Source organism: Folsomia candida, unplaced genomic scaffold, assembly GCF_002217175.1.
Source record: "Folsomia candida strain VU population unplaced genomic scaffold, ASM221717v1 Fcan01_Sc011, whole genome shotgun sequence".
Lineage (NCBI taxonomy): Eukaryota > Metazoa > Arthropoda > Collembola > Entomobryomorpha > Isotomidae > Folsomia > Folsomia candida.
In genome coordinates, this window is record NW_019091203.1 from 4,395,237 (window position 1) to 4,409,542 (window position 14,306).

The window sequence follows — 14,306 nt, forward strand, 5'->3', positions numbered from 1 at the left end:
CCGTGTCCCAGGGAAAGTTAGACAATGATCCATGACCTGTGTAGTTCGACCTGGTTAAAATATTTTTATAAAGTCTTCAGTGCAGGGTAGGTGGTAATCATACCAACCAGTTTTGGTCACTGAGGATTTTTATTATTCCATTCCTTACCACCAATACGAATTTTCGCAACAACCCACGAATTTGTGATTTTCACTCGTTTGCTAAATGTACTGGCTGATTTTTCGCCATTCGCGTTTGAATTCTTCCAGCTTTTTCGCATTGGACTTTAGGTTAGAGTATCTTGTTTCGTAAAAGGTATAATTTTTTTTGATTCGTTGCAATTAAGGGGCATTTGAAGCGTTGTCTTTTTCGAGGACAAAATCGACTCGTTCAGCCCGAAAGTACGCGGTTAAAATTTTAGCGAAATGGAAGGTTGCGAGGTCCGGCCAAAATCAAATTTCGTTCAGATTATGAAGTTTCCTTATCCAGAGCTGTGACACTTTCAAAAATTCATTTTTATTAGCTTTTGTATTTCTGATAAATTTTTAAATATAAGGTGGCGAAATGTTGCCAAAACCGACCGGCCCCAGCCAAACGAGGAATTTCATAAGGAATTTGGTTTTCACTTTAAACTCACGTTGATATTCCACATCAGGGGAGTTAGGGGAGTGAAAAAATTTCAATTCCGGTGTCTCTGATAGATCAACTTTGCCGTAGTTTTCATCATAAATATCGATAATTTTTAATGACATTTATAGACGCTCTTTTTTATAATTTTTTTGCACTCTCCTTTTTTAGTCATTAACGTACTTTGGGAAACTTGAATTAGGTTTTTTCGTAGTCCTCAATTTATGAACTTCAATGTTGTGGAACAAGCACTTTGAAATTGGCAGTACCCGAGTAGCGCCACGAATTTACGTGGAAGGAGTAGTGCTGAAAAGTGTGTTTACGTTTTTCGAGTTTCGATAGATGGCTATGAACAGAGGTGGCCTGGAAATTTCTAAAAAGTGCCCTTTTTGGCATGCTCATACTTCGAAATATAAAGGTAGATTACCGTTTTGTGACACCTTTCCGCGTTGAAGTACTGCCACGTCATTTTTAAGTCACGTCAAGCGACAATTTTGTACTTGTGAAAAACTCGATTCGCGAGGTTTTCACTTTGACCCCGATTTCTATTGAATTTCATCATTTTAATAAAAAATGCGTTACACCTGCTGGAAGCCCTTGAAATTGCGTTTCAAGAAACTAAGATAGCTAAGCAACAATATCCACTAATTGCTCAGCAAACTATATAATAGAACTGTCTAACCAAACCTGGGACATGCCTTAGTTCAGAATGAGTTATACACAATTTATAGAAACGTCCATATATACACGATTATGTAAATTATGTTATCCAAAAGGTGGGTTCTTGGTTTTGAACCACCCTTAAAATGATACACACTTAACAAAATTTGAAGTGAAAATTTATAGTTATAAGTTTTGCGTCAATGGCTGACCATGTATCCAATGATACATACTACCAACCCAGAGTAATAAATTTTTCTCGTAAATTTCTCTTACAGTATAAATATTTTATTTGCATTAATATGTAAGTGCACCAGACATTAAACATCGTATTCTATGATCAAGACTTTAAATTTCACCTGAACAATTATGCATAAATCACTCACAGCTAAATTACTTATTGAGATAGTGGGTTGTAAGCAGTTTTTCATTAAAGGCTGAGCACAGTAAATATTTAAGACATGAACATATTTATTTAGGTACAAGGTAATCAAACAAGTATTTATATCGCAAGACTCTATCTAACTATTTCAGATTTCATGTAAACCCTCACTTAGTTAGGCTAATTTTTGAATCACTGAATGGTAGATCGTATATATTTATTGATGGTGAGAAATATTATAAAATGTATGCAGGTTCTGGACAAGGCTCGATTCTCGGGAGTCTCATTTTTTGTTTATTTCTTGATGACATTTCTGAAATTATAGATATACAATTTTTAATGTATTCTGACGACATCGTAATCTATACCCATGGATGTGACACCGAAATTATAAAATCCTCGTTAGTAGCCTGCTTCGATAAAATGTGTACCTGGTTTGATGCTAACAAAATGTATGTAAACTTTGACAAAACCAAGTTCATGATATTTTGTAAAGAACACGACTCGGTACCAACTAATATTACCCCATTTATTGTACAAAACCATACAATTGAACGGGTCAATAGCTTTAAGTATCTCGGCATTCTACTCGACCCAGCGCTGAACTTTAACTTACATTTTGACTCAATTTACAAGAAATTGTGCGGTAGAGTTAAATTCCTATATGGTGTCAAGAGATACTTAAATCTGCAGGCCTTAAAAGCCATGGTTAATACACACCTACACTCTTTGACTGATTACTGCCTTGACATTTGGGCCATACATAATGACACTAAACTTGACACCTTACAAGCAAAAATCGATAAATACCTATGTATTTATTTTTACTCGAGAGTTGCTAAGAAAACAAAAAAGAGTACAAGTATTTCCTTCTCGAGCATTCGCAACTCGGCTGAAATGACACGGATTCGTGACGACTGTAACTTTTTGACATTAAGTGAGAGACTGAAGTTTGTAACTCTTAAAAATGCTTATAAGAGATGGTCTCCAGGCAAGCTTTCTTTTTCCGACAGTAGAGTTTCCTCGAATTTATCCATGCCGAAGCTTGACCCTATTGTGCACAGGACTGAGTCCCGTAAGCGGGCCCTCACATATCGCACCTACAAATTATGGAATGCCCTCCCAAAAACCTGGACATTCAAAGACATGACTTACTCAACGTTTTGTGACTCTGTTAAAGATTATATTTTAAGTCTTCGTGAAACAGTGTAAAAGCAACTGTATGTATTATTTAGTTTATAGTTATAGAACATTGTATTAGTTCAAATTTTTTTTGAGATTGTCGCTGGGTGTCCAGTGCTGACGCTCGTACGACACCATTAATAAAAACTTCAATCAATCAATCAATCAATCAATCATATTTATCATTGTTCTAAACGGTTCGTGCAACCAGGATCAATCCCATGATGATATTTTGGTGCAACTTTTTCTGGCGCAGATTAAGGAACATTTATCATAAATGTAATGCAACGAGTTCCTCAGCACACGTTCGATCAACGTATAAATCTTGCGACGTATCTCAGCGATAAAAACAACACAAGCTCCCAAAAGTGTCCCCCAGCATAAAATAAATAGCGTTAAGATTGCTGCATTTAATCCAACCGCCTTCGTCAATGGTTCAGTTTCAAGTAACTTTGCAGGTTTTCGATGTAAATATTTCTGGTACACTTGCTCTTTCCGCAATCTTAGGTATATTCCATTTTCCATCAAGTATTTAAAATATTTTGGCACCTTGGACATACCTTCATCATAAAACTTCCAACCGAATGAAACCTTCGCCAAGATTTCTTTCCCCTTATAAAATTTTCTGGTTGGATAATTTCTAGCCAAGAATTGTAGTTCGGCATCGATGGCGGCCGATTTTGCGAAGAAGATTGACTTTCCACATTCCACTAACTCACTTTCTACATTATTTTGCACTTGGATCAACGTCTGACTCTGGTTAGAATATTGAAAACCCCTTGGATGGTGTGTATGGCGTGGGTCCAATAAATTTAATAATTGCAGGGCCATTGTACTCACAGAACTGATGTTCATCCCTAGCTTAATCTCACCCCGTAAAGAAAAGAAAGCATATTCCAGGAATTCGGGAAAATGTGCACACCCTGAGACATATTCACGCGGCAAGGAAAGCAAGTGAAAGCATTTCTCTGATTTGAATGGGTTTGCTAATTCCAGAACGCGTTGGTTCCCATTCCGGAAAAAAATCAGTTGCATTCATGTAATTCAAGTCTAGGAGGCTCAATACGAAAAGGTACCATGCAAAACGGTCATATCCCGCCTTTTGGCTGACCTCTTTCTGGTCAAGTAGAGCTGTATGATTTTTATATCGTATGTTGTAGTTTAGAGCAATTTGTGGTATTTTTGATATAGCGCTCTTCTCCATTGTCTCGCAGATCAGATGGTCAAAATGTTCCAGCCGTATAGTATTCATAGGCAAGTTAAGTTCGGATATCAGGATCCCATTGTAGCAATTTGTAATAATTACAGACATCGTACACCACGAGCCGAGAATTATGCGGAAGAAACGGTGATTTTCTATCTTTATAGGTAGGTGACCACACTCTTCAAAAATGTTGGCAAGAACGAAGAGCCAGGGTGCGAATGGGATTGTTCTGAAATTCGTGAAGTATTTGTAGATTGTTGTTGTTACAATAATTGATATCAGTGAGATGAATAACGAAGCCCATGCCCATGGTTTGAACGGTGTAATGTACAATTTGAATGTGATATACCCATCTCGATGGCAGGTTAAAAATTCGTATCCTGAGGTCTCTGTAAAAATTGCGGTAACGCTTTTGTAAATTTCTCCGGGAAATTTTTCAATAACCAGTGTAGATTGGAAAGAAACACACTTTGTTTTATATTCTAGAGTCTCATTTGCCGCAAAGAATACAATTTCCAAAACATTTTTGATATGAGTATTGTTATCCTTGGTGTCAAAATGATTTTTTGTTCCTCGCGGTTCACCATCAAACCTTACTTCGGTACCTTCGGCTTGGTGTTGCCCTTCGTAGCACCATGGCTGAGGAAATATTTTAACATTACGGGTAATATCAAACACTTTTCTGTCTAGGTTTTCGGATCTTTGTGATACACAGTGCAAATGTTCGTTGAGGTTGGACATAGGTATATCATCGATCCACCGTTTATTATACGACCAAGCGCACACTTCATATTGATTTTCTGGCTTAATGAAAACTACGGATATTTTAAAACATTTATTTCCTCTAAAATAAACTTGTCCTAGTCTCTTTATGTTAGCTTGTGTCGTAACAAATGTCAAAATAGGATCGTTCAATCGCAAACCAGTGATTATTCGGTATCCGCTGTCTATGTAAAACATAGTATGCACTGCGACTTCAATCCATTCACTCAAGTCCAATTCGGCTACCAAAATCGGCTTGTCAAACCCGAGATAAGGACTTGACATTAATATGACAAGTTTGCAATACGAGGCCACTCGTGATTTATGAATGCCAATTTGCAGCGGTGCGTACCCATCCCGTAAATCATGTTGTGACATGTCCACAATTTTAGCGGGTAACTTGACATTAAACCAATCAATACTACTGTTCGGTCCATCATGAAATATTTGAATTACACAATGAGAATCCAATTCATCTATCAATATGTCAAATACTGGGAGGACAGCTGGTAGAATAATGGCTGTACACTGAAGATAAGGGAATAACAGAATTGCAATAATATTTGGGATTCCTTCCATTTATATTGAATATACCTACAAGATCCCTTTCTTGTTTAAAATATCAATTCTCCATGATATCGCTACAACGATTTGAATTGTTGAGGTTTATGAAATATTTAAATGTCTTAGGACTTTAACACCCTAATCCGATTTAACATTATACCAAAATATACCAATGTTGTACAATTATGGTGCACTCTTAGCAACTTGGTAAAGAATTCTTAATAAGCGTCTTTACCGAGCTGTTGGTAATTACGCGTCCTACAAAAATTATACGGGGTTATTACCGTATCAATACCAAACGGGTAACTGGCCATCCACCGCAATGTTTTAAGTTAGCTTTATAATTTTGGTAATAAATTCCTACGAGTCGGTAATTATATCCTGCAAATTTAGATAACACTCTTTACCATAATTTTAGTAAAGCGCAGTACAAATTGGTGCTAATGAGATCTACATTTTGGTGTAGTTTATTACCATGGAGGTAAGAATTTTAATACATTTGGTGAAAATTGTGAGACGCTAAACAGTGGCGCATTTGTCAGTTTTAGTTTCCGCTCAGCTCAACTCAAGTCAACATGGCGAAATTAATCCATTCTGTCCAGAAGTTTTTATCAGTGAAAAAACTGATAAAAACTTCTGAGAATTATATAGAATTGTTGAAACAGGTAAGTATCAAATTATCATATGTATGTAGGTGCCTTATCAAGATGGTGATCGAGCACCATCATAATAATAGGAAAGAGTTAATAATAATCTTATGCGGTTATTTTTTCAGTGAAGCAAAAATTTAAGTTGGAAATCGGAGCAGATTTCAACTTCGTGTAAATATGTATACATGTGTGTGTGTGTAATTCCATAGTTTGCATTATACTTAAATTTTATAATTATGTATGTTTCAAAACTATTTTACAATAAATATAATTGATTGAAAGATTATTGTAAACAAAAACAAAAAATCTATTCTTTTCGGTGGAAATCTGCACAACATTTGGTAATAATGGGGTATGCATATGAAAAACATTAATACCGGTATAAATAGCACACCGTGTACAAAGTGGTATGCTTTATTACCAGGCGGTTGACATTTTACTACATGTTGTAGTACATCTGTCATACATCATGGTATTAATTTTATCCCAAAAAGTGTTCTTTATTACCACTTCGGGTTCAATCAATTTCTTTACCAGCCGGTGGTTATTATTACCGTTTCTGCAGAGTCATATACGTGTGCATTTGGGTAATGATTTGGTAATGATTTTATTTAGAGTGTGTTCGTGAGGCATAAAATCTTACCTCTTTCGGTCAGGGGCCAATGACGCCTCTATTGTCCCACTATTACTGTTATTATATAATATATTATATAATATTACATACTGAAATTACCGTTATTATATATCTGATTAACATAATACAATATGCATGAATGCAAGACTACAGAGATATAGATATTTATATAACATCGATATGATGATACTCATAAATGCTATGTTGAAGATATGCAAGCTTGGCCTGAAAGTTATACACGTGCCTAGTTAATAAAGAAATACGTATTTGTCCACGTAGAATAAATTTCTGAAGATCAATACATTGGTATCAAACTTGCACATAACGTTACAGAATATTAAGTGCACAACCCGCAGGATTCAGGTTTAATTATCTTGTATAAATAAATTATTATTTGTGTATGCAAATACCTATATGTTACCAATTATGTATGTACATAAATAAGTATTTTTTCCAATTTGCACGTAATTACTGTCCTTCATTTCTTACAAACATGGATGATTACTGAGAGGTATTTACATCGGATATGAAGATACCCATTAATTACATAAATACATAAATACTCCAATACATATTTGAATTTGTGTTCTCTGAAAAATTGTATTTAAACCTTTTCAAATGCGTGGTATTGGAATTTAAGTTTCCAATTAAACAAATAAAAAAAGGCTGGGAGAAGAAATCTATTCCAAGAAATTCGTAATTCTTGAGTGGATGCAGTGTTACGCCGCCTGTTCTGCTAAATCAGTCTCCCTGTCACTCCCACTGTCGTTGATTCCCTTATGCCGAAGATTAATAAGTTTTTTAAGCGTCTCAACCCACATATCTGCTTGAGGATCTTGAATAAACTTGAATAAATGAATGAATGAAGTTGAATTGAATGATGATGAGAGCGGTCCAAGCAACTACCCGTCGCAAGCGTTTCTCCAATGTGAGCTAGAGATGACCGTAGACCTTGGTGGCTAATTGTCACTTAAATAACTCGTGCCTGCTCAAACTGATAAAGAAACCCTACTGAAAACTTTAATACTGGGTTTTACTTATTTATTTGCATGAGCTACTTTTAATGAACAACAATTAATGAAGAAACAATTAACTTTGTTCTTCCTCTTTTTAACACTACTTTATACAACCACCTTCTTCCTCTGTTACTTTCTCTTAACTGACCAAATTCTCTCCAAAAATGCCCAATCATACCACACCGCGACATACAAAATTATAGGGAAATGTGAGATTCCTTCATTCTCCCACCTCTTTTACAAGTAACATGAGTAAAAGAACAATTACAACTAAATTCATAAACTCATAAAATAAAACTATTTATTCCAACTTCCATAGCGGCTTGGTATGGCGATTTCACGTCCGCTCCTGGTTTTGTAGACGTGATCTCCTTCATTTAATTCTTCTTGCTTGGTACTCTCTTTAGCGTTATCTTTGATCGCTTGTGTGACTTCAATTGATTTAGGGTGGGGTACTTCCAATGGGTAGAGACGCTGGAGCGGTCTCAATAATGACCCCAACTTGGTCTTGACTTTGGCAACTCGGACATTTCCATCTCTACCTGGATAGACTTCCAATATCCGCCCGAGTGGCCACTCGAACCTCTTCTTGTTATCCTGCCCCACCAGCACGACGTCACCGACCTCAGGCGTAGGCGTCTTCTTCTCGCTTCGGTGTTGGACTAGGTTGGCAAGATATTCTTTGCGAAATCTTTCCCTCAAGGCTCGCTTCAAATTTTGAATCTTCTTATAACTTTCTCCAATCGTCCGTCCGACAATCAGGTCATGTTCTGGTAGACCGGCGACTGGTAAGTCTTTCATAAACATGGCTGGAGTTAGAGGAATGAGAGCCTCGTCGTCTTCCGTTAATGTGGTCAACGGTCGATTGTTGATGGTGTATGAGATAGACGCCATACAACTTTCCAACTCCTTCCTGGTCAGCTTCGCCGTTCCCAACATTCTTCTCAGCAATTCTTTTACACTTCGAACAAGCCGTTCCCACCACCCTCCCCACCACGGTGAACTGGGAGGATTTAGAGTCCAGTTGATTTTCTTGACTTGCAATAATTCTTCCAATTTGATCCAATTCAGCTTCTTCATTAAATTGACGGCGCCAACAAAATCGGTTCCGTTATCGCTGAAGATGTTTGAAGGTCGCCCAATCAGACAGCAAAATTTCTCCAAAGAATCCAAAAAATCTTCACTGCTGAGCGAGTCTACGATGTCCAAATATATACCGCGATAGACAGCACAGGTATATAAAACAATCCAAAGTTTCTTCCCTCCCTTCATCACTAATGGTCCTGCGAGGTCGACTCCCGTAGTTTGAAATGCATACTGAAGATCGATCCGCTTTTGAGGAAGGGGGGCTGGTTCACACGTCATATGCTTGGCAGTATGACGACGACACACGACGCACTTCGCGAGAACCTACTGTTTTCCTTCCACTTGGGATCCAGTATCGCTCGCGTAACTTCCCAAGAACAAACTGAGTCCCAGCATGACAATTACTCATATGGATATACATAATTAATTGATGAGTAATTGGGTCAGAATTTGGCAACAAAATTGGGCTCCGAAATAATATTGAGTCTTCCTTGTAGGTCAATCTTGTCTTGACATGCCATAATCCATCATCTTGAATCTCGACTTGAATATTCCCCATCACTGGTGACTTTATGTTGTAATGTCGTTGTTGAATGCTTCTCACGACGTCCAATTCTGCAGCTCTCATTTCACTCATGATGAGATATATGCTGGTTGAACGATTCTCTTTCTTATTTCTCGCATTGTTAATGAATCGTCTTATCCAACCAGCTACACGAATGTTCTTCAAATATGTGGAGAATCTTGGGGAACTGGGGTCGACAGTGGTCACCATCATGATTTCACACTTCTTCAGCTCCTTCGCCACTTCATCTTCGTCATATTTCAAATTTTGTTGAGGCCACTTCTTCTCATCCTCGTATAGCCATCTGGGTCCCTCCCACCATTTGGTTTCCAATAAAGCGGAAGGAGAGCACCCTCGGGACGGAAGATCTGCTGGGTTCATTATACCTGGCACGTGCCTCCACTGCTCTGGTCTTGTTAATTTGTTTATTTCACGGACTCGATTTCCAACAAAAGTCCCGTAATTTTCGTTTCGCTTAATCCATGCTAAAACAGTTGTTGAGTCGGTCCAGTAGTGACACTCAACTTTCTCCATGGACAGCGCTTCCTTAATTGTTTGTCCTAATCTTGATCCAATTAACCCACCAAGTAATTCTGCTCTCGGTATGGTCAACTTCTTGGCCTTCTTATTGTCCAGAGGTGACACTCGTGACTTTGACATCAACAATTGCACGGTCACTTTGCTTCCACTCTTGACTCGAACAAACACGACGGCTGCGTAAGCCTGCACACTCGCGTCGGTAAAGATGTGAAGCTGAATCTTATCAGGTGGGTGTGGGCCGAATGCTTGTCTTGGAACTTGAATCTTGCCCAATTCGCCCAGTTCCTCCCACCATTCCATAAACTTCTTAACTTGATTTTGATTCCAGGGCTCGTCCCATTCTAAATCCATTGCCCACGATTCCTGCAGCATCAACTTGGGCTGGAGGAGGGCTGGCGACAATATTCCCAACGGGTCGAATATTTGCGATACCAATGATAGTACACTTCTCTTGGTAACTACCAGATCGTCTTCAAGTGTTTTCGGCATTTGACAGAACAACTTATCTTCAGACTTGTCCCATTTCATTCCTAATACTGTCGTGGTCACATTATTCAAGTCATTGCTTCGCTCCCACTGGCGCAGGTCCATTTTCGCCTCGGCTAATAATGTAATGGACTTCTGCCTGAACTCTTCATATTCTTCATCAGTGTCGAGCGATACCACACAGTTGTCGACATACAAGGATTTCTTGAGCAGCTCTGCCACGGTTTTGAAATCTGGTTCAACTTGACTCAGATGATGTTCCAACACGGCTGCCAAGATAAATGGGCTACAGTTTAGGCCAAATACCACTCGGGTGTGTCGATACTCTTTGATGATTTCATTGATCGGATCCTTCCACCAAAGAAATTTCTGGAAGTTCAGGTCTTCACTTGCCACTCCCACCATTTGGAACGCTTTCCTTATGTCAGAGATGATCCCAATTTTCTTCTCTCTGAAGCGCAGCAATATGGAGGGAATGAGCTCCAACATGTTCGGCCCCTTCTCCAGGCACTGGTTGAGGGACGGATTCTTTCCTACTTTGCAACTTGCATCAAAAACTGGCCGGACGGGTGTCGTAGCACTCACCGGCTTGAAAACTGGTCGATGTGGGAGAAAATGATCCTTTTCTGCACAATTCTCTTCCACTCGCTCAATAATTCTTTCTTGCTCCCACTCCTCGAAAACGTGGTCATATTTGTTGTAGTCGCCTTTACTCTTCAGTCTCTGTGTTGACGACACAAGCATCTTTTCCGCCACGCCTCGATTGCTTGGAAGGGAGATGTCATTCGAAATCCATGGGAGTTTAACTTCATATCTTCCATGGTCGTCACGTGTTATTTGTTGTTGGAACAGACTTTTCACTTTCATGTCGTGTTCCTCTTGACTTATTTTCTCGGCTGTATCTTTAATTCCAATTGTGTCAAGATTCCACAAATTGGGTAGAGACTTCTCATCAATTGTCATCATGGGTATGACGGTGGCAGCATAACTCTTGCTTGGTTGAACTGGCACCTCTCCACTTAATGTCCACCCAAAGACAGATTCCACTGCGATGAGTCCATTCTTCAATTTATACATCCTACCAGTCATCAATTTTCCCCACAGATCACTTCCAATTAAGATGTCGATCTCTGATGATCCGCTCCACATGTCGGAAATATATATCTTCTTACTTGCGAGTTCAGAAATCCACGGACCAGTGGGGACAGCAGGGCATCCACTACAAATTTTATCTTCATTAATGAGGATTACTTCTTGAGAAAAGGCACCTCCAACTTGTTTTAAAATAACTCGATGGTTATTCTTCACTTTAATTCCCATCGTATGTCCGCCAAATAAAGTATTTTGCAGAGATAACTGTCCAACGATGGGGCACTTTAACTTGATGGCGAGGGAGGTCTTCACGTAGCTTCGTTGACTCCCTTCGTCAAATAATAATCTGACCACTTGTTCCTCTCCAGTGAACCCTTTGACTCGGACGTGGAGAGTTTTCATTAGTATAAGCTTGCTGTCGGTCGAGTTGATCATCGTCGGGGTGAGCGTCATTCCTTGGACCTCTTGCGATAACTCTCGAATTTCTCCTTCAGTTCGCTTATCTGGACACATAATTGCATAATGTTTCCTGTTGCAGATTGGGCAGCTCACATGACTCCTACAATTCTTGGATATGTTACCTTGCTTCAAGCACGAGAAGCAAGCACGACTCTCCTTGATTTTCTGATCTCTTTGTTCTTTATTCATTGTTCTGGCTCGGTAACAATCCTGGCTGGGATGGTTACTTTTGCCGCAAAATGCACACGTCGGGATCTTCGAGTTGACCGACAAACTTGCGGCTGTTGGGACATCTTTCGCTGCTTTCTTTTCTCGATGCCCATGACTTTCTTTCTTGGTTTCTTTTGACTCAGAAAATCCAATCTTCACCAACTTCCTCATTTCTTCGGCTTCAACTTCTTGCTTGATGAAGTCCATGAGGTAATCCAATTCTGTTCTCGGTGGCGTCGCTGTACTCCCATCTTTTCCATAGAAAGAGCTCCTTTGCCAGGCGATGAGAGTTTCTTCCGGGAGGCTGGACTCCACCATCGGATACAAGAACTCTGCTGCATTATCGGATGTGGATCCAAGACTCTCGAGCGACCTCAATTGTGATTCGAGACGGTCATACATTTTTGACAACTCCACCTTTTGATTGGCGTTGACATTGACCATCCTCAACATCTCTCTCACATATACTTGTTTCAATAATCTTGACTTCCCAAAGCGATCTTGTAATGCTCTGATAACTTTGGGATAGTTCTCTTCTGACTGGGGGTAGCTATCCACCAGGTCTCTCGCCCTCGTTCCTTGGGGAATGCACTGGATCAAATATTGAAATTTGTCCGAATCGTGTAGACCATCATCCTCATGAATTTTCTTGAATTGCGCCCACCAGCCCAGCCACTCTGTCAACTCTCCATTGAATTTCTTCAACTGGATTTTCGGCAATTTGTAATTCTTCTTGTGATCTGTATCGGTGTGAACACTGGCGTAACTATTGGTACTTGCTGGTGGGGTTGATGATGCACATCCATTTGCCAATACCATCTCAACACGGACCTTGATATTGGAATGCTTTTCTATATACTCCATAATTCTATTGTTTTCATCTGCATAGGCTGTTTCTTCTGCGAATTCGTCATCAAGAATCGCATCCAGAATTTCTTTGTCGAGCTCGGCGACTTTTTCCCGAACTTGCTCCAAAACAGTCATCTTGCCGTAAATGAAGCTGACATCTGGTTCTTGTTTCCCCAGCTCGGCGTCCAACTCGTTGATCAATCTTGTCATGGTTGACCGCTGGGGTGTCCTCTGCTTTTTCAGCCGATCCATCTTTGCTGGTTGATGAGAAGCTCAAAAAACAATCCAACAAAGGGAGACAATTTTAATTATCAGTTCTATTTATGACGCCAAACTGGACGTTATAACCTCGACTGATCTCGCATGCACAAGATAGGGCAACGACGAGGCCTCAACGAGGAAATGCAGTTTTTTATTAAAATCCTGAATCCTCCAAGTAGGTCAAAACTAGTTTGATATCACCTGATTTTACCCCGAACACTCAGGGTGGGGTCCTCAAGAAGGCAATTCTTGATGATATCCTTTCCTTGTCCTTGCTCCAGTTCCCGTCGACGCCAGCGGCTTTATTGTCCGGTCAAACTGGTCAGGTCACTTGTCTTCTGGTCGTCTCTAGTCTCGGTGGGACCTCCAAAATGATGAGGGCGGTCCAAGCAACTACCCGTCGCAAGCGTTTCTCCAATGTGAGCTAGAGATGACCGTAGACCTTGGTGGCTAATTGTCACTTAAATAACTCGTGCCTACTCAAACTGATAGAGAAACCCTACTGAAAACTTTAATACTGGGTTTTACTTATTTATTTGCATGAGCTACTTTTAATGAACAACAATTAATGAAGAAACAATTAACTTTGTTCTTCCTCTTTTTAACACTACTTTATACAACCACCTTCTTCCTCTGTTACTTTCTCTTAACTGACCAAATTCTCTCCAAAAATGCCCAATCATACCACACCGCGACACACAAAATTATAGGGAAATGTGAGATTCCTTCAAATGAACTACTTAAAACTTTAATTCTCTAGCAGATTCAAGTTGACACATTTGGAAAAATTAGGGTAACGTTTCAGAACTATTTAGTGGACAACCCACAGGATATGGGATGGTAATTTTCTTGGTGCATGAATATAATATTTATAATTTAAATATGTACATAGTCGGGTACGAAATTCTTTGATAAACGTTTTTTAATGCAGAAAAATAACGGGTAACAATTTTTAATTAAAATTTTCCACATGGATGCATAATATACCTGTGTATAATATAAAAATACTAAATATCCAAATTTCCTCTCCTGGAGTACACACGCTTGAGAAATCTGATGGACGGCCGGTCGCTTGGAGCACGCGCGGTTTCTACCGG

General features: G+C 39.3%; 1 protein-coding gene across 1 annotated transcript; it reads right to left on the reverse strand.

Moving 5' to 3' along the window:
- Nucleotides 1-7,958: 7,958 nt before the first annotated feature.
- Nucleotides 7,959-13,200, reverse strand: LOC110854896. Its single transcript, XM_022103325.1, has 2 exons — nucleotides 9,061-13,200; nucleotides 7,959-8,993 (listed from the first exon to the last, which is right to left on the reverse strand). The coding sequence occupies exons 1-2, from the start codon at nucleotides 13,198-13,200 to the stop codon at nucleotides 7,959-7,961; spliced, it is 5,175 nt and encodes a 1,724-aa protein (XP_021959017.1).
- Between the last annotated feature and the right edge of the window lie 1,106 nt (nucleotides 13,201-14,306).